Here is a 22,583-nt window from a genome sequence, read left to right as displayed (position 1 = left end):
TTTGAAGAAAACAAGCTGATTAAACAAAGGCCACAAATATCAGGACTCTGGATGGGTCAGGTAACATGGGCATCATGGTCGGTATCGAAAACATAAGGTATTGGAAGAACATTAATAAATTTTGTATGTCTCTTAAAATGTAACATAATCCACTAACATTCCACAGTCTACTTTGATCAACACCCCCCTCCCACATTGCACCAACCCCCACTCACCCCCTCCTCATGGAGAAAGATCCCTTACAAATAAGACGGGGCTCTGTAATACATCCAGATGCTCCTTAAACAAACTAATAGACCCAATCACAAAAGTGACAGCTCAGCTGTTCCCACTCACAAACAAAGATTGGTTCACTTACAGTCCAAATCAACTGCTTATTATCAGTTTCTATTTTATACCATCATCTGCAAAATTATGCTATATGGATGCAATGTTCTTTGATATCCCCCTTTTTCATTAAAACTTATAATGAACAACAAATTCCAACTATTGCTATAAGCTACTGAGATGAAGATATTTGATTGGATGGGAGCAAATTTGTCATAGCATTAGAGTATTTGTAATTGACGATGACGGTTTGTGAAAGAGGGTCCTGGTTGTATTTGACAGGTCTGTGGGAGGTAAAATAATTTGACATTCACTTCTGATTGTGAATGATGCATTCATCTTCTCTTTTAATAGTGTTTTATTTTAGTAGGGAGAGAGTATTCATGGTATGGAGGGTGTTGTTTTTTCCTAATTGAAAAAAAGGGAACATGTGATTAAAAATGTGAATGGGCTTCAAACAAGCATATTTACACATATGCACTAAAATATATACCATCAGGATAACATGAACCAGACCTGTTTAATAATTCCAAAATATGATTACTTCCTTTTCATTCTGCCTCTGATGTAGATAATCTTTAGTAGTTGCTTTGACACAATTTCTTATCAAAACTGTACTTTTCCATTTAACAAAAAGCAACTAACTTGTGAGGAGTCAGAATCCTTCTGGTTCTCAATAAATTGTGCTCAATCAATAAAGTCACTCAAACATGAAAAGTATTTTTCTTTTTCTTTTCTTTTTTTTTAAATCAAAGTATATCATCCCTTTCTTTTGTTCTTTCTTTCTCTCTCTTTCCTTCCTTCCTTCTTTTTTTTTTTGGGGGGGGGCATCCCTATTCCATCCAATCTATCTTGCTCATTGATGGATGCAATTAATAGAAGGATGTTCATTCAACCTTTTACTACAGTTTTGCTCCAAAAAGCGTAATGGGACAATTATTTTGATCTACTATACCACCAATGCCAGATAACTAAAGCCTAGAAGCACTTCTGCTACAGTACTTGGAGTTAAATCGCAATAAAGGTACCATTAGAGATGCCATTCTAGCTCACAATTATCTTATGTACGTGTATTACATTCCTTGCATCTTCAGATGAAATCTTATTTACATGCACTCCTATGCTGTACCTACAAAGGGCATTTCATTTTTTTTTTTGGGGGGGGTGGGGTGGGGGTGTCACACACGGAGTTAAGTTACATATAATGCACTGCAAAAAAACAGCCATTCATTGTAAATTTGTATTTTGCAATTAATTGCTGGGTCCCGTAACACACAACTTAATAATAGTAAAATAGATTATCCTTGCAAAAGAACTTGAAATAGAATTAAATCAAGTCATTTAGTCTTTAAAGATAAATGCCAGTTGTGGTAATGATCTAAAAATGAGTTTGAACAGAATCCAATGAAATGGTCACCCAAGTTTGTTTATATGAATAAAAAATATGTGCCAAATGACTCCTGGAAAAAATGTGTAATTGCTGAGAAATTAGCGAAGTAAGCACAGAATTCCATAAAATGTTGGGTATTATTCCAAGAAATATTAATACACTGTCCCACACATGCTTTTTTGTGTCAGTGGTCATCATAATTATTTGTTTTTAGCTAAGATTTCATGATTTCACAAAGATATGTTTATTTCAATGTACCAGATGTAGAGCTTCGATAATATTGTGGCATTTAACCTTGATTTTAAAGACTTTCTCATGAAATAATTGTTTGCTGTGCAACTACTTTCTTTTACCTTTAAAATTCAACAAATAGATTATTCTTGCACAAAAGAGTCAAAATAATATACAATCGTCTCATTTCCGTACCACAAGGAAATCAATCCAGTATCTGGTATCCTTGAACATCTGGTGCTTGGTATGGTAGATAGGCATACAGCATGGATCTATAGGTAAGAGCATGGGCAATGCTCGGAGCTTTAATACCTCCATCACCTGGACTTCTTCTTCCCACTCATCACCGTACTCAGTTTGGAGAGCTAGCTTGATCAGTTGCCTGGTGGATGAAAGGAGAGGTTGATATTCAGATGGATTGTTAAATGATTGTTGATCGTTAATCTTGGAGAGAAAAAAATTGCGTAATGTTTCTGCTTGAAAAATTAGAATGATTCGTCAATCCTGTTGAGCATTATCATTGTGATAATCATTATCATCACAATCATCACTATCACCACCACCACCACCACCACCATCATCATCATCAACCATCATCATCATCATCGTCATCATCCTCCTCCTAATCATCATCACTGTCATTATCATCATCATCATCATCATCATCATCATCTACCATCATCATCATCATCATCAGCATCATCATCATCATCACCACCACAACTACCATGATCTTCCTTCCATTCTTCTTCCTCATCCACATAATCACATCGAGTTGTAAGTACCCGTTATCAACATCATCATCATCCAAATACTATAAATAATATGGCCATCCCTTGCTGTCTTACTTGTTATCACAAAAAAACTCACCTTGAAATGATTTTACAACATTTTTAACAAAATGAAATGACTGTCACCAATCCTACAATAATCATTACCTTAGAATTTCTTCAGAGATGAAGTTCTTTCTCAAGAACTCGTCATACTGCCTGGACACCTGATAGAGAATTCTCTACATAACCATCGTACTCCCTCGCCCCTTCCTCCTCATCAACCATAATCATAGTCATCAGTACTGCCAGCAACATATTTATCATAATCCAAATCAAAACCACTATCCATACCTTAGCATTTCTTCTGAGATAAAGTTCTTCCTCAGGAACTCGTAGTACTGCCCGGACACCTGGTTGAGGGCGAACAGCCTCACGGGATTCTCAGGGTCACTGTCAAACTTGCGAGCGAAGAAGAGCTGGTTGGCGATATTCGACAAGACCTCGGTGTCTTTGGGCTCAAATATACCTGGTCCCTGGAATGATAAAATTACATCTCCATGAAAACCTCTACGATGATAAGTACTGAAATAGCCCTTCATTTGTCACTCTGACAGGGTACTTTACAACAATTGCCAAAGATCTAGCATGGCTGCCACACCTATAGAGATCTATATAGTTGAGGCCAGAATTTTACATACACCCAGGAAATTCAAACAAAAGTTGACACTTGCCAAACATCATAAAATTTACTGTATCTTATGAAGTATTTGTGCTATCATGATGGATTAGTATCAAAGAAATGAGTACGTCAAGCCCCTTCATCACATTGCTTTGTCATCAAGAGCTGAAAAATATTCAGGTGTCATTTTTCTTCCCCAAAGAATCTTTATATTTTAGACAAATAAAAAATAAAAACTTGACAAAAACTTTTCATATTTTGCTAGTTACTTCTCAACACAAACATTTCAGAGTACAATTGTTTGTTCAGTGGTGACGTTTCATGATAGAAAATGAAATATGAATCATAGATTTGAATTTATATATTTCTATGAAACGATGTTTGAAAATGTAATAAACAATGGAATACATTTGGCATGAATATAAATTTTTTCCTTCAAAGAAAATTTCACCTAATTTCATCCCAATCATGTGAAAGAGCTTAATACGTTCTTTAATTTGATACCAAATTTGTCATGGTAGTATTTTTATTTCTGAAGATATAGTAAATTGTACGATGTTTGGCAAGCGAACAAATTTCACTGAATTCCATTGGTGTATGTAAACTTTTGGCCTCAACTGTATATTTACAGGAAATCGCCAAGGGAGGTTAGTCTGCTGTGCAATCCATTGCACTAAAAAACATTATTTGTATAATATTTACAAACAGCATTCCCCTCAATATCATAAAAAATATCTTTAAGGAATCATCAAACAGGTACCTGTCCCCTTTTCATAACCAAATCAGATATTTCAAGAGCACTTTATTGCTTCCGGGAACACTGGGCAACAATCATATTATACCTCTTTCATACTCAGAGCCGAGGTGGAGTTACTCCGGAGTCTAGAAGGAGTTACTCCACTTTGGAGAGCAGTATGAAAATTCTAGGTTTATTTCGATCCCGATTCAAAGCAGAGTACTCAACCCACTTCGAGAAGAGGGTTACAAACGGAGTAAGTACGCACTGGAAGTGCGGTTTCGCCTATCTCGCGCGTAACTTTATTCATTTCCGCATGGGGGAGACTCCGCTTGGAAATGTAGAAAACACTGTGGATACATCGCTGCGGAGCTTGTCAGTTTGAAAGGGGGTGTAATGTCGGTCCACAGTACAAGCCTATCAACTCAATCCGGAGTAACTCCACTTTGCCTTCAGTGTGAAAACACCTTTGGACACAGATTCACCAATACTACCAACAAGAAAAGCACCATCACTTTGCTGCACTGAAAATTGCCTTATTTCATTTCATTTCATTACAATATGATGAAGGCATTAAAAAAGTAGGTTTTGTCCAATATTTACTAAGACTTATACTGAAGTGCCGGGTGTCTGACACAGTTTTTAGCCACAAGATTTCTTTTTTATTGAAAGGGTACAGAGAACCTCCTAGCAACACATGTCGAGGGGAAAATTAGATCAATATAAAGTGCTCCATTACAAAGATAAGAAGCAAAATCAATATACCCCAGAGGTATACATGTTACCATGGCAACTTTCTCTCCACTTTTTTTCCTGTCAACCGCAGTGTATCTGATCAATAGTTGGATTGATACCAGATAGTTCACACTCAAAGCTTAAAGCCTATTTCAAGATTTGGTTAAGGGTCTGTACTGTGAATTATACTAAAGTATCAACTAAAAGTCAATATTATAAAGGTGTTGTTGTCCTTTTTTTTCAACCGTTAGCATTCGAAGTAGCAATTTTCCTCCCACTCTCAGTTGTGTTTTTATAATCATTACAAAATGCCCTTTAAGCATTTACTTACAAATTTTGTAATTCGATATTACAAAGCTACAATGACTTTATCCCGAAATTTTCTGCCCATTTTGATGAAATTTTCAGCGTTATGCTTATTTGATTGTTCTCTTTTTATCCAAATCAAATTTTTGTTGGGGTGGACTTGTCCTTTGAAAATAACTGTCTTTGTGTTGAATTCTGGATCAATCAAATATCAAACGGCACTGTCATTTGCTATAGTTATATGTGTGACCCATATCCAACAATCATGAATAGCAAGAATATCACTTTGAACACTACATATACTCTCTAAATTCCAAGGATTAAAAATAAATCCAGATTGGCAGTGAATAGTGACCAGTCAATTTCTTTAATTTATTTTGAATCTTAAGGATTAACTTTTAAATCTCAAATTATTTAAATTAAAATCTTTAAGATTTATATATAAATCAACAAGGTTTAAATATAAAACTAATATTCGGCCGGTCACTATTCACATCCGATCTAGATTAATTTCAAATCCTTGGAATTTACAGTGTATATAAAAATTTAAAGTGTGGATCTGGCTCAAAAGAAAGTCTGAATACAAATAAAAAGATTGAATGAAACCGATCTTGTCTTCTCAAATTAGGAATCAAACTATAAAATTTTTTGCCTTTGATTTGCTCCACCACCCCCTTTTTAATGAGCATAGCAGTATATAATTTATTCTTAAATATATTCTATTTTTAAATCTTGCATACATTAAATGAAACTTTAAAGGGGGGGGGGGGTTCTACTTGTTTTTTAAGTTTTTAATGTCTTACCCCATGATAAAAAGAAACAATATGATATATCAAGAAATGAAAACACCAAACGTTTCTAGGGAGAGGTAGTATCTCATTAAGGGACATTATCTAAGAGAATGTAGATGTCTATCATCATCATTGATGTAGACTTGGAAACACATAATATCTACAAATTTCAAATTCCTGTATGTCTCGCTATTCAGAGAAGCAACTGGAGATTTGGAGATGAGTATGGCATATTTCATGAAATGAAAACAACAGTATTCTATATCAAATCTGCTCTTATGTGACTTGGTAAACTGTCCTTGGGGGGGGAGGGGGGGGGGAAGGGGGGGGGGTTCAGAATTAATATATTTGTAAAGTTACCAATGTTGCAAATAGTTTCTTCCTCACCCTTCACCCTCTGGCTCCCCCTCCCCTTTCTCTCCTTCTCCCCTCTCCCCATACCTTTCTCATCTCTGGTTCCCCTTTCTCCTCCTCCCCCTCCCTTTCTCCTATTTTCCCCTATCCCCTTCTCCTTCCCATGCCCTCATCACCTCCCACCCCTCTCCCTCTTACCCTCCTTACTCCCTCTCTCCTATCCCCCCTCTCTCCTTCCCCTACCCCTACCACCTCCCACCTCTCTCCCTCCCTCTAATATGAAGTCTGCAATGGAACATATGTAAGACAATAAGAATAATAAAGAAAATCATTCCAAACAACATTCCATAGACATCTGTACGTGTCAATCTCCAAATTTCAACATGAGCGTCTCGGAGTCTCATAACCTATCTCATCAATCAATCATATTACACACTTCTTACTCAAGAAATAAAAACATATTGTTAAGTCTCAATGCTGGTGTTTTGTAATGAGGCTCAAGTTGAGGAATGAATAACTTATGATATAATAGTTAGAAATCAACTCTACCATTTATATTCATTACTTAATACTTCATATACCGAATATCCACTTATTACAATCCCAAACTTATTTGTTCTTCATTGTTCTAAAGTTTAAACTCCTGTCTTCTTTAATGACATGTATTAAAACAATTGACAAAGTAATTTCAAATACCAAAATTCATCAATCATGAAATACAATTGAAACTTTCGCTTTTCATACAAACTTGTATGTTAAACATGGGTTGCATACAGGTTAGATTTAAATTTATCACTGATGCGCACTTGTGTATTTGCACATTCTGCTTTGTTTATGAATGTTGGACGTGGAGCGAGTGGAGTGTTGTGGCCCAGTGGATTAGTCTTCGGACTTTGAAACAGAGGGTCGTGGGTTCGAATCCCAGCCATGGCGTAATTTCCTTCAGCAAGAAACTGATCCACGATGTGCTGCACTCGACCCAGGTGAGGTAAATGGGTACCGGTAGGAAGTAATTCCTTAAGAAGCTGTGTGCGCTATGAACGCCTAGCTTAGCCGGGTAATATAGGAGCGCCTTGAGCACCTAACAAGGTGGATATGCGCGCAATATAAATATCCTATATTATTATTATTTGATGTATTTTAGTAATCAACTTTATTCAGCCCCCCCCCCGAAAAAAAAAATATATATATATATATATGTGTACATATGTTTGGGGACTAAATGTTAAAATGTAGATGATGTATCAAATTCTAAAACTGCAGTCTACAAATTTTTGTAGGTTACTTTATTCTTATATTCTTCAAATTTTCGAGCAAATAACTGTGATTAGTCTTCAGGGTTCTCTGTTTACTGTAATGAATTGATTTTATGCTGTTTGTGTTTTTATCATGGAAAATGAAATAATTTACTCAACCAACCAATCAATATCAACAGCACATACTGTACAGAAGTTCAGATAAAAAGATGTATAGTTGTCTGTTGATGCCCTAAAACAAAACTTGGTTAGCTTCCAGTTATATGTCAAAACTCACACCTCACTACCACAAAGTCATTTTGATACAATAAATTCTGTTTAATCTTACATAAATCTGCTAGAAAGCATTTTAATACCATCAATAGAAAATGAAATAAACACTCTTTGTATCAAACCGATACTAATCTTCCAGATGTTGGTGGTATAAAGGCACCTTTGTAGTCTGGAAGTAATACTCTAGATGCAGACAACCTGGAAATATGATCTGATTTTTGACACGAGGCAAGGGAATAGAAATATATCAAACGAGGAAAACAGCCAGCCCCTTAAGTGTGGTGAAGTGGTATGGATTCTGGAGAGCCTTTCATGAAGGCAATGATCTTCACTGACAAAGTTGCTCTCGGCCAATCAGATGCAAGGATTTCAGTAGCTTATAACAAAAGTCCGTGGAAAATCACTATTTGTTTCCTGAAATGCTCCGATATGATTCATGACGGAATGTCAAAACAGTAACAGAGCTGCCAACATTTGAAAGTGAAAAGTAGTAATCCAGAAGCTCAAGTCATAATTTTGAGATTAAAAAGAGTAATTTCATACGCGTCATGCGATAGCATAAATTTCTTTGAGAAATAAGAGTGTCGCTAAGGCGAGCACATAATACGCCTGCCTTTAATGCAGAAAATGGAGTTATTGGTCAAGCAAGAAAGTGGAAGGTGGTGACTTCATCTTAGAACTCAAAATCAATGCCTAGGTTAAGTCAAACTGAAGACTGAAATTATCGCTCTGTAGTAATGATAGCAGATTGAACGACTCACCCCATTAGCTTTTATGCTAATTAAAAAAATATAGGCCTATATTATAGATACATTAAAAACAGCCGAACTTTGTTGTCAAAACATACTGAAATAATCATAAGATGAAAAAGATTAAAATTACATAAAGCACAGCAATGGAGGCTGGCTTCTACAATTGACTGCACTGAATACTGCTGTGTATATTCAATCATAAAAAACTCAAATCCACAAACGATCACTGAAAGCTTTTCACACTGTATTTCCTTCACCTCATACCATCCTTAACCCCATACTATCTTCTTCTTTTTTTGGTTTTGTTTCAGACTGTCTTTCTTAACCCTGTACTACTTGCTTAGACGTGATTAACGTCTTAACCCCGGATTATCCGCACAGCTCATAAATATTTATGATTTTGCCACACAGCGCGGGATTAACATGCAATTTCGACTTCTGTGGCTAATGCTTATCCCCACTTTTCATTAGCCCGGTAAGGTTTCACACTGCAGTTCTTAGCCAACGCAATAGATGCTAGCACCACAATAACCCGGCTAACCCTGCTTTTTAGCAGGGCCAGGGCCAGAGAGTACCGTGCTAGCCCACTCTGGTATGTGAAACCGAAACGGGCTAAGCTTAACACCAGAACTCGTTGGGGCTAAGCCCTCCCCCTTAGTCCCACCTATTTCCCAGGGTTATGGAAAATTGATTTAGTTTGAAAAGCATATGAGCTTAATGTTACAGGGACCTGGATTTATCAGAGGACTAGATGGGCAGAGGTCTTTAGCATAGGGATATTTTCCATTACCCTTCGTAAAGAGCAATTTGGAACCTCTTTTTAATGACATCCCTCCTTTTCAATCCATCCTCACGCAAGCCTGCATGACGTCCCTGGCAAGACAGGAAGTGTGAGGGCGGTGTGACTCACGCATCTTCATCAGCTTGGGAAATGGGTACCTAATGGTAGAGAACTTATCTCCCATCTCACCCTCTCTATATTAGACATTTCAAGCAAGCTGATAGCTAGTAACTTTCGAGTGGATAGCTTCATTGCTCGAAATAGGTATGAAGGGAAATCATTGAGTTATCTAGTGAGCATTAACATTTGCTCGCTAGTTGTTCTGCTATTTTTACAATAAAGTATTCGTCAGCATGACCTTTCCCTTTAATACCCCTTTCATATTGCGCTTTTCCCCGGTGAACGTATAGTGTCCAGTATGAAAGGTACACAGGAGAACTTCGCCGGCGAAACTGTTTCCCCTGCGAAGTTCACCGGTGAAACAGCCAGTACGAAAGCAAATCGGAGAACTTCTTCTCTTTAATGACGTCAGATGTCATTTTTTCCCTCCCTGAAATCCCCTGAACTGAGATCCCACGGTCTAGCTAGCTATTATTTCCGTGGCTAAATGTAGAAGGCCACGCTTTATGAGCGATTCGATCATTTCATAGAATTAAATACCCTCAAACATACAGTTTTTTTTTTCACGAACAAAATTTATTATAAAAGCGTTATTTTACATGCTGAAAATGCGCTTAAAATATCAAAAGACTTTGATTCTTTTTTTTTTTTGCTTCTAATATTTCTAGAATATGTTGTATTTATTTTTACACCTTTTTGTAATCGGTGAAGCAATGTTTATAATTTTTTTTTCGTTCATTCTAATTCTGCATAGACGTGCCAAGTGAACTGATCAGCAGCAGCTGCCATCTCCAAAACTAATAAAATTATCTGCAATTAATAAGGAAATAGTACGATTAAAATTCAAATAAAAGAAGCGCGCTTTCATTTGCACTCACTTCCGCCCGAGCAAATCACCCGTCGACTTTCGCCGGGGAAGAGGTGTCAGTGCGAAAGGGTACATTTTTTTCTTCGCCGGGAAATTAAGGAATGCGTGCCGGAGAAGTTAGCCGGCGAAGTTCGCCAAGGAAAAATGAAGAGGCCAGTTTGAAAGGGGTATAAGTCAGCCACCAGCTAGTCACTAGGTTGTCACTGACTGCCAGTAGTCTGCAGGCACAGACCCTGATTGAAACTTTGATCAGCAAGTGTGTCTCCACGCAAAGACTAGCACATACAAAACTTAAAGGAGAAATATATTGAATATGAATGTGGTCTTATTATATATCAATGGAAAGGTAATGATGTGGGGATCATCAGTGGGTCATTCAAAAATACCGAAAATAATACAAAAAGGTGAAAATCGCCGATTAAAAAACGCTAAAATGCCCCTCCGAAATATGCCTCGCATCGGTCTCTGAATTGACTGGAATTTGATGACGTCACTGTCTGTACGAGAGGCGTGATTGGCTCTCCCACGTGAAGCTCCACTTGCATGCAAAACCTGTTGCGTGGGTACGTTTTCTCCACACTGTCACTGAATACTTCTATCACGAAATGAAAGAAAACCCAGAATTTTATCTAGATTTGGATTTTCAAATTGATGATTTTAAAGATGAAGAGAATGATGATGAAGTGAACAACACAGTGAGGTAGTTGGAGGTAAATAATGGGGGAACAATGCCGATGATTATGATGAAAATTCAACTTGCCTGACGATCACAAGTAAAGTCATGTACATGCCGATTCGCTACCAACTCATGCAGCTGCTGCTACAAGTGGTAGCTATACGTACACCGCGCGGGCCCAATTTAATCCATGAAAATGAATAACCACATCCAGAGAGAGTCTATCATAAGAAGGAAAATAATGATATAACTGTACTTACAAACAAGTGAATAATCTGAATTAACCTGAAAGCAAATCAACTCAACGAATAGCAGCAGACGATATGCACCGACGATAAACTTCATGTGGCTGGGATAGATCTTTGTCACTCGTTCTGTTAGATGTAATTTGTAACTCATTAATTTGACAAAATTACGAAACTCGGGGAATTATTTATATATAAAAAAATATAGTTCTCTTATTATTTTTTGTATTACGATAAAACCTCTTTTGAAGGAAAACGTTGAGATAAACTAAAATTACTTTTAAACCCCCCCAACATGCGTAGCTTGTATGTCATTGCAAACAAACCATCGCAAACATGCACGTATTCCTTCCTTGCTGATTGAGAGCTGTGCAACACGTGCATAGATCTATTCTCTCAGTCTCAGCAAAGGCGAGCAAACAATACGGCATGTGTTGTTGTGATGGTTTGTTTACGATGACATAATGCTACATTGTACGCATGATGGGATGATCTTTTACATCTAATTTTAATTTACCTCAACGTTTTCCTTCAAAACAGGTTTTATCGTAATTCAAAAAATGATAAGAGATGTTACTATATTTTTATATAGAATAATAATTCCCGAAATCCGAGTTTCATAATTTTGCCAAATTAATGAGATAAAAGTTACATCTAACAGAACGAGTGACAATCTATCCAGCCACATGAAGTTTATCGTCAGTGCATATGCCATATCGTCTGGTACTATTCGTTGAGTTGATTTGCCTTCGGCAGGTTCGGATTATTCACTTGTTTGTAAGTACAGTTATATCATTTTCCTTCTTATGATAGACTGTCTGGATGTGGTTATTCATGTTCAGCATGAATTCAATTTGGCCCGCGCGGTGTAGCTAGCACTTCCAGCAGCATGAATGGGTAGCGAATCGGTATGTACATGACTTTACTTGTGATTGTGTTGCAAGTTGAATTTTCATCATCATCATCATCGGCGTAATTCCCCCAATTTACCTCCAACTACGTCACTGTGTTGTTTCACTTCATCATCATTCTCTTCATCTCAAAATCATCAATTTGAAAATCCAAATCTAGATAAAATTCTGGGTTTTCTCTTGATCATTTCGGGATCGAAGTATTCAGTGACAATGTGGAGAAAATGTACCCTTGCAACAGGTTTTGCATGCAAGTGGAGCTTCACGTGGGAGAGCCAATCACGCCTCTCGTACAGACAGTGACGTCATAAAAAAATCCCCAATTTCGCAGACGTAATTCTGCGTGTTTGAAGCATTCAGAGAGAGAACTTTAAACTATCAATTAACTGAGTTTCATCCGTCTCCATGATAAATGATGTACACCATCGTGTTCTCCTTATTTTCTCCTTTATTGTGATATATGATTCTCCAGTTTTACGATTTTCAATATATTTCTACTTTAAGCAAGAGGGCCTTCAGTACACAAGGAATGAGTAGGCTGCAGTTCAGGCCCTTTACTCGAGTGAAGGGTTTCATTAAGGGAATTACATAACTGACATGAAATGACATGTTATCAAGAAGATGTAAATGTCAGGTGTTCAGTATTTGTCACCTTGGTCTAAAACCTCCTTGTCTAATCTGCATTTGGTCTTAGCTCAGATGGTCTTCCTATTTGACTGTAACCAACTAACCATTTGGTCTAATTACCACATATCCCACTTCAAATTAGGTTTTACCAAAAAAAAAATTCTACAACTCACTTGGTCAAGCACCACTTAGTCAACATGATAAATGATCCCAGCCATGGTGTAATTTCCTTCAGCAAGAAATTCATCCACATTGTGCTGCACTCAACCCAGGTGAGGTGAATGGGTACCTTGCAGGAATTTGTTCCTTGAAATGCCTCTGCGCTGCAAAAAGCTGCAGGGCTAAAGCCAGGGTAATAATATCCAAATCCTTTGGAGGCGCACGGAGATGTTATGTCATAAAGTGATATGTGATATACAAGAACTATGTTGTTATTATAATTATCATTATTATTATTATGAACTGAACTGTTACCGACCATTTTTGTCTGTTGTATTTGTGTGTACTATGGTGCCGAATGGAGACTTAAGGATAACATTGGAAGATCTAGGATGTCTCAAGGAAAGGCAAGGTCTGCAAGGTCTAACTTTCTTTCCCTCTCACCTTTACACTAATCTATCTTCCAAAAGGACATCACCCCACACTGTACTTTGGAGATCCCACTCTTGCTTCCATCCAAGCGGTGCAGAGCTTCAAGTGCATTTCAAGGAATTCAACTTTCCGTGCGACACCCATCTTCTCTTCTTGACAATGCATCTGCAAACAGATATACTGTCTAGGGATTGGCATCACGATTCACATTCGAGAAGTTTGAATTGCAAGTCAAGTGGACATACTACTGCTATGTCAGATGTGCGCTATCTTAATAACCATCCCTTTGTTTTTCAAAAAGCATATTTATGGCAAGAAGGTCTGTCATGTATTAATACAACCTATATTCAGTCTTTCTCAATTTTCACTTCAGGGGGGCGGGCAATTCAGTGCTTAACAAATTTTCATGTGATTTGATTGTTTCACTAAGGAACCTATCTACATACAATTTTCCAATGCTGATGCATCTCATTTCTTTAATCATTCACTTTCAAACTATCGGCAAAAAAGTAGAGCTCTGAATATCTTGCTTTTCTGTACAGGAATTACATTTTAAAAAATTCTGGTTATTCAACACTATATAGTGCCCATTCACAAATATTATTGATAAATTTTCCTCTGAGCCAATTGAATAATAAGATTTCAGTAGCTTATAACATTATCTTGCAACTTTTCTGACACTTTTTGTTGAATTTTATTGTCACAAGCTTGGAAACATTTTCACAATGTGATGATTTTGTCCAAATGGTTGAATATCATAGAAAATACATCAAGATGTTAACTTAAATTCAAATCAACATGTTAAGATATCACTAGGTGAAATGGAAAAAGAATGTATATCCCGCAGAAATCTGACACTTTGTGGCAAAATGTCATTTTGATTAAAAAGAAACATATAGAAACATATTTGTATAGTCTGATACTTTTTTAGGTTAAAAAAGTTAGTCAAAGATGTCTTTATAATAAAGCAAAACAATGTCAAAATCAGAACAAAGTGATGAATTTACAATTTCTGAATAAAAATGAAAACAATCTCACCCTTAAATTGTTGATACGAAGTAGAAAGAGGGAAATTAAAAGCCTAATATGCTTTTTATGACCAGCTGTTCAGTGTATTGATCACAATGTACACAAATCCATTGAAGTCATGTATTATTAACCCAATATCAAATTTGCTCTTTTGGATATTTCTTATTCCATCTCAATGTTGCAATGACATTATTTTGCCACGTGTTGATGAAATATTGACCTATATACACATGGTTGTAATATTAACCTATTACTCTATTTGTTTGATTGAACAACTGCTACGAAATCGATCCTGCTTGAAAATTATTAGACTGATAATTCATATAGTAGATTTGTTTGCCATGTATATGAGGAAAAAAAAATCCAGTGGTTAATATCTTTAAAATTCTCAAGGTGATAGCTCACACAACACTTCAAACTTTCATTTTTGGTTATTTGATCTTTGTTTGAATTTTGTTGCACTTTTGCATTGAAACGACTTTTGAAAACTTCTATGAGTGAATAATAATCATAATCATAACTATAACACTTACTACAGAAGTGGACAGGTGGGCTGACTATAAAGTCTATTACAAATTAATTACTCTATTGTCTATAAATGCACTCTTTTGAGAAGCTTACCTGCCCACAGAAGTCGATGTCTTCGGTGTGCCGGCAAAATCCTCTGTCATCTTTCCTCGCAAACTGCTTCAGATGATGGAGGTTGCCATGGATATAGGTGTTTCTGAAATATTCAAGAATTAGATAATGCATTAGTTGCGATGAAATGGGGTGATAGAGAGAGAGGGATAATGCCTCTCAAAGAACTTTAGTAATGACATCGTTTGGCACTTGGTAATAGCATATAAGAAATGGGAAAAATCATGGAACTGGTATTAAATCTGGAGGTAGAAAATGGCGGAGAAGGTAGAAAATAAGGCGGTGAGAGTATGGTAAAAGGCAGGTACATATTTTATAAACCCATACAGAAATACCATTTTTCTCCCGCAAGCCTAAAATATTATTTCAATTCATTTCCATTAAATTCTTTATTCATTCAAATTCAGATAGGATAAAAAAACATTTGTATAATGCAAACAAGTTAGAAATGCATATTAAAATAATACAGAGAAAAACATATCTTGATTAAATATTATAATTGTATGATAGAGAACTTGAGAAGAAAAGCACAGAGGCTTTGTGAGGATAAGTTCTCAAAAAATTCTTTAAAAATAAGTACAAAAAAAACTTCCATGAACATCTATAAAGAGGGGCCGATACTCTATCTGCAGAATAACTAGAAAGTATCATGGATGTCTAACCAATAATGCAAAAGTGGATTATTCCTGTAATACAAGGGGAAAAGGGTTGATGCATATTTCAAATTGAGATTTAAAAAAAGAACAGAGAAAAACAGGAGTTTTACATCCACACATAAAATAAATAGAATGCAAAATGAATAATTCATACATTAAGGTTTTCGTCTTCCCATAAATCCATGAATAAACAGTTATATAACTTAAGAACTTAATCATTTTAAGATTTGGAGTGATTTATCTTAAAATCTATTTCTACTATTGAGATTACCTGGTGAATAAACTAAAATTTCTAGGGTTCATAATGTATGCAAGAGAGGGAAAATTGTGTTTAAATTTCAGAATTCAATTATAGATAATGTAAATCAGCAGCAAGAAATATCAGAAACATCATCCAAAGCGGATATCCAATATATTCTCCTAATCCAAGCTCTCAGAACAATCTAAACTGAAGCTTTTGGTATACATTGTTGTTACCCTCAACTTTGCTTTAATGTTAAATATTTTCTTCTACAAGTTGATGCTCAAAAGATCTTTTAAAATGTTTTTTTCCCTTTCCCCTTTTCCCTATTCTTTTAAAATCAATTTCTAACCAATTTCAAGATTTTTTCAGTGAATTTATTAAACAGATCTTATGATTATGTTGACTGGGATCATGTGTACATGTTTTTCCAAAACATTTAACGATCCCACCAAATTTCCATTAAATGATCTTTTTTATCAAGTTGTTTGTATGCATTTCCTTTAAAATAGCGTTTGTTTTGATATACATGTACTTTGTATATTCATGAGAATGTGGAGAGAAATTAAAGTCATTGTGATTTAAAAAAAATTATTCAGAGTATGAAAAATTAAAGATGGGAGAAGTGCTTGATGTGTTGATAATATCTCCATGATTTAATTAAAAAAAAACTTTATCTGTCCAAAATTCAACTCAGATCAACTATGGCACAACACTACAACTGCATAATCCTCAAAGTTATATGTATTTCTTAAAGATGACAGAATACCCTCTAAACAATTAACACTTTCAACAGGGATTTAAGGTTTGGATATACACCACTGTCTGGAAATAAAGAGATGTAATGGCACCAACTTGCAATATTTTTTTTCGAATTCCCCTTTTATTTCCCATAATTTCCTGTCATCTAGCCATTGATATATCCTATTTATTCTATTTTAGGAAATAATTGTCCACTCCGGAATCCTGTTATTGTCATCATTTCATATTTTCATGAAAGAGGACTATATGCCCGTTTCTGAATGGTGCAAAAAGAAAGAAGAATTAGCCAAGACAAAGTTCAGTTTTATTCCCCCTGAACACGTGGAAATACCATTGTTTTAAAATTTTGGTTCAATTAAGAGGGCCCTTACTGTCAAATCTGTAAAAATTAAAATATTGTTTAATCCAAACAATAATAAAACCAAAAAAATGAATGAGTGATATCACTGACTCTTATTATTGTCCATTAAACTAAAGGGGAAAAATTGGCCACACTTTAAAATGTCATAACTTTCTCCTATTCGTAAAGAGATTGGTAGAACTCAAATAGAACAAATTTTTGTCTTTCAACAATCAATTTCATTGTCACTAGGTAAAATGAAATTTATTATGGAAAGATGAAAATTTGTGCTGCCATAACTTTATAATTTTGTATGAAATTTTCAGCATTGTGCTTGTTTGATTTTTCTCTGACTATTGATTCAAATCAACCTTGTTCTGGGGTAAATTTGACCTCTAAAAACACTTTGAATTGACAGGTACAAGTTATTTGCGTTGCTGGCTTTCATAATTGTGACTGATTAGATCAATCACAACACTTTGTGAGATCGGGCCCTGTTGTCTAAAAAATCTTCAGTCATCATGAGAGATAAATAAAATCTCCTTAGAATTGCTTGCAGTTCTACATAACTATTTTATTCTCTGTTGTTTTTGCAATGCTTTAAGAGCCTTTTATTTTCACAGCCCCCTGAGAACAACATTGTCTTATTCAAAGGCAGATCACCTAGTTATCAACAACTAAGTGGATTAAAATCACATTCTCTTTTTAGGAGGAATAGGACTGTGCCAACAAAAGACTGATGCTTCCTCGTTAGAACATCCTGGGTGTGATCTTCCATTGCTTTTTGCCAGGGGAAAAAGTGGCATCAACAGATGGAAATTACAAATCCTTTACGAATCCCAAGATAAATCCTACTAAATATTAAATACAGGAGGCCTAAATCCTCTATTAATATTTGATATCTTGGTAGAGCATTGATCTAATTCTTTTTAAGATGGGGGATGCTGTTGTCATCGTTTGGAAATGTCTCCAGGGGCCAAAGACATATCCTTATTGTTCCGGAATGGACTGCAAGTGTTTCGCAAGACTTGGAGTAGGCCTGACTTTAGATACTCTTCTAAAGAGTGAAATACTGCCACAGTAAAGGATGCATTAAAAACACGTATCGTGAATGAATGAAATGACATAGACAGAAAGAGTGAGAGGGTTAGGAGGGGAGAGAGGAGGAGAGAGTTGGGAGGAAACCTGAATACAGCACAAGTGAGAGATGGGGTGAGATAGCAAACTTAAGATTGCTTGGTAGCTAGATGGCAAAGAAGAGAGGGACAGAGAGAAAGAGAGAGATAAAAAAGAGAGCGAGAAGAGGAAGGAGGAAATAGCTGGGAATGAGAATGAAAGGGAGACTACAAGAGAAAGAGACTGAATGGAAGAAAGGTGAAAAGTGGAGATGATAAAATGGCAAGGAAAAAATGAATGGGTGGATGAATGAATGAAAGAATATTTTATCCAATGATGTGTGAATATAAAGTAAAGAGGAATCTCAGGATCAAAAAAATAACTGATCAGAAGAGAATTAGGAAAAAAATATATCTACAAATTTTTTTCAAAAAAATAGTATTCTCAACCTACTCTTGATTTCTACTCAAATTTTCACATTTCTAATTAAATCTGTATGAACTTCTTAAATATAGACATCATCCATTATTCATTTCCACAAATATGAAGTTTAATGTCAAATCTTAAACTCAAATCACTAGACAGTTCAAATCATACAGCACTCAAGTTACCATTACAATAAGGCAAAGTTAACAGACATCTTATCCGGAAATTGTTGAACTATTGACATTTTTTCTGTGTATGATACGTACAAGTTTTATATTACAACAGTAATACTTTGATCCGCTGTTGTTCCTGGTAATTAAAATTGATTTTATCTCCATTTAGCATAGCTACCTATGCATAAACCTGTATCCCCCTATCAAATTTCTTATCCTGATAATATCGGAACTTTGTTTTTGTGGGGTGCACAAGATCCATATTGCAACAGTATCAATGCTTCACTGATTCAAAATTGCTACTGGTCATTATTTTTTTCTATTCAATATACATTCTAAAATATTGCAACAAAAACTGCATGTTGAAGAAGATAGGTGAATCATATATAGACGAAACACCATATCATACTGGTTCTAATTCATAAAATCATTGAAGTTATCATAAATAGCAAGGTACCATTAGGTTAGATTTCATCACAACCATGCCTGCCTTGTAAACAGGTATGTCTACACTATTTCATTTTTCATCACTCGATACATGTACAGGGCCCTAGATACACATGCGTCGGGTCTGAAGCTGCCTCCGACGCCAGCCTTATGCCTGCAATTTGGGGTGTACGCCAGGAAAGACTGTTTATGCTTTTCCTGCTTCCCACATGATTCAAAATCTGCGATTTCTGATCGGGATGATCGGCATGAAATTTTGAACATGTTCGAAAATTTTTGCTGATCATGCCAATCAGAATAAATGCCCGTTGTTGCCTTGTTCGTCCTCACATTATTTCGCTGCCCCCGATTTCAACCGATTCCTATCCCAACCTCTGCCGATCTAATGGCAGGTAGAATTTACATAAGAACATATGATCGGTGTTTCACAGCATGATAGTGGAATGGCCTCTTTAGACCAACTTTTGGTTAGACCAAGCAGCTATTGGACCTCCTTGATAGAAGACTAAATGGATTTAGCCCATGTGATTTTTAACAATCTGAGAAATAGCCCTACTATATGGGGACCAAGTGGATACAAGCATTTGAAAGAGGGGGGGGGTAGGTGGTTTATGCATGAACTTCCAAACTTGTCCTTGGTGTGGGATGTATCGAACCCTATTTCACAGGCCTGTAATAGGGAGTTTTAGAATGAGTGAACGAGAACAGCGTATCAGTCGACAGATCATGTGTGTCAACGTAGTCGTCTGTATGTTCACTACAATACAAATATTTTAGATTTCACTTGACTTCCACATCAAACAGCGTGATAACTAGCAGGTCATGACACACTGCCCAACCCAGAAGATCTAGCGTAGCCACCATTGCGTCACGACCCGGTCGGGTGATGCGAAGTTGCAACTCGTGCACACTTGCTCTTAAACTTGCTTTGGGTCCTTTTTACATGAGTTAGGAGATATAGCGATATATATTTTGGAGTTCAGAAACAATTTCAAATATGATAAACATAATGCATTGTACAACTTACATTAATTTCATGAAAAGTCACTGAAAACTGTGTTTTATATTAAAGGGAAAAGATCCATTGCAATTGATCTTCAGGCTGAGCTTGAGCGGTTGAAATGACGTCACTCACGTGCACAATATCTGATTAAGGAGAACGGCAGAATGGAGGTGGCGAGGTTCTCAATTCTGATAGTCAGCGAGGGTGAGGACCTGACGCATATGGTAGGCCGTAAAGTGATGTCATCTCGTACCAGTCGTCTATGTGGACGTATGATTTTAAAAGTGCTTAATACCTACCTGAAAGGCGATATCTTGAGCATGGAAGCCAGGTAGGATTCATCAGGGATGATACAAGTACTGGCAAAGAAATGAAGGTTGTTCATGAAGATTCCTCTGTCCGGACTAACAACAAGCTCAATAAAGTCTCTGAAAACAGTAAGAGAAACACATAGAGAATGGTCAATTATGAGCTTTGAGTATAAATGTAATTTTTAGTTTGTACAATGAGCTTAACATTATTGAAAGGGGCCTGAACTTGTGGTTTATATAAAGTTGAAGCAACTTTTAAAACAGGCATGCAACAATGAATTCTTGCACAAACCACTACTTTACACTTTTAAGAAGACTATCTTCTACAGGAATCCCGCAATACCCAAGACTTACACAACAACCATCTCTACCTGGCTAATACTTCCAAGTAGTCCACATGCAGCATTCCGCTATCCCAACTCTTTCCAAAGTGAAATAATAATAAAAAAAAAGCATCTACAATGATCGCACCTTGTATCTGAATCTATTCCAAACCTGCAAAATTTTCCAACTGCCATATCTTTATAATTCCCATTTTCAAAGGCAAAAAAAAAAGAAAGGACACAAATCCAATGCTTAAAGCAAAGGGGAAAAAAGGAATGGGGTATATCTTTTATTTTTTAAATGTCAACTGATTTCAATGCGACGGTCATCTTCCCTTACTTTCTAAATAAAAGCAGCCATCATTTCAAACTTTAGTGACAATATAATGACAATACCACACTTCCTCCAACAATTAATATTGCAATAACCATTATTCTCCCATTTTACCTCACATTTCCGGAAAATGATAGTGTTTAATTATTTTTTTTAAGTGTCAAAACCATGGTGTTAATATCGACACCAACTTAGGTATCTAGAAGACCACACTGTGAGGTGTTAGGAATTAGGATTACACCCTACAGTTTGAATAAATCAACAATTAGTGTTACATTAACAACCAAAGATGTTGTAATATCACCCATGGGTGTTAAACTAGCACTGTCTGTAAATTCAACACCAGAGTATAATGTCTGTTGTGGTTGTCCATCAACACAAGTTTAACACCAGAGTATAATTACTGGTGTGGTTGTCAATCTACACCAGTTTAACACCAGAGTATAATGACTGGTATGAATGTCTATCTACACCAGTTTAACACCAGGGTACAATGACTGATGTGGTTGTCAATCTACACCAGTTTAACACCAGAGTATAATGACTGGTGTGGTTGTCAATCTACACCAGTTTAACACCAGAGTATAATGACTGGTATGATTGTCTATCTACACCAGCTTAACACCAGGGTACAATGACTGATGTGGTTGTCAATCTACACCAGTTTAACACCAGAGTATAATGACTGGTGTGGTTGTCAATCTACACCAGTTTAACACCAGAGTATAATGACAAGTGTGGTCATCTATCTACCCCAATTTAACACCACAGTTTTTGCTGCATGCGTACATTCAAAGAGTACGCCAACTCATACCTTTCCTCAGTCCCTCCCATCTGACAAAGCGATAAATTTGTTGAAAATGATTGACACAAATAAAGATGTTATTATTTTCATCATAACCCTGGCTATTGAAAGGTGGCGGCCTTTCTGTCTTGTCACTTTGTTGCTTTGCCAACTCGCATTTTCCAAATGACGATCAATCACACGTGGAATGGCGGGAGAGCGTTTCCCCCGTCAAAGTCAATACATTCTGCAGATGTTTCCAATACAATAGCCAACCCTCGCACTCTGGCCCCCGAGTTAACTTCCCAGCTAACCCAGCCGGGGTTAAACCGCAGGTTTGCTTGTGTTTAAAGGAGGTGTCACTGAATTGCTTAGTGCCCAAGTTTGCATTTGACTTTCATGTAGGGGCCGGCATCCTCTGGGGCATATTCAGAATTTTAAGTTCCACAAGTAAGGAGAGAAAGAGAACAGGTATCCCTGACACTTTGTAAGTCAGCATCAATAAAGGCCCAATTCCATAAATAATGTCCATGATGATTCCTTTGACTTTACTTCATCCCCTTTTCAAGTTTTGGTA

At 36.4% G+C, this 22,583-nt stretch overlaps 1 protein-coding gene across 1 annotated transcript in view; it reads right to left on the bottom strand.

Annotated features, from left to right (window-relative positions):
• LOC121424745 overlaps positions 1-22,583 on the bottom strand; it is a 52,878-nt gene that overhangs the window by 10,935 nt on the left and 19,360 nt on the right. The window contains exons 3-6 of the mRNA XM_041620506.1: positions 20,554-20,682; positions 15,073-15,175; positions 3,073-3,254; positions 2,144-2,330 (exon numbers count right to left, since the gene is read on the bottom strand). Coding sequence (XP_041476440.1) covers positions 2,144-2,330; positions 3,073-3,254; positions 15,073-15,175; positions 20,554-20,682 — 601 coding nt within the window. The remainder of the gene's footprint in view (positions 1-2,143; positions 2,331-3,072; positions 3,255-15,072; positions 15,176-20,553; positions 20,683-22,583) is intronic.

Source organism: Lytechinus variegatus, chromosome 12, assembly GCF_018143015.1.
Source record: "Lytechinus variegatus isolate NC3 chromosome 12, Lvar_3.0, whole genome shotgun sequence".
Taxonomy (NCBI): Eukaryota; Metazoa; Echinodermata; class Echinoidea; order Temnopleuroida; family Toxopneustidae; genus Lytechinus; species Lytechinus variegatus.
The sequence above is the reverse complement of the archived record's forward strand: the minus strand, read 5'-3'. Positions and strand labels throughout refer to the sequence as shown.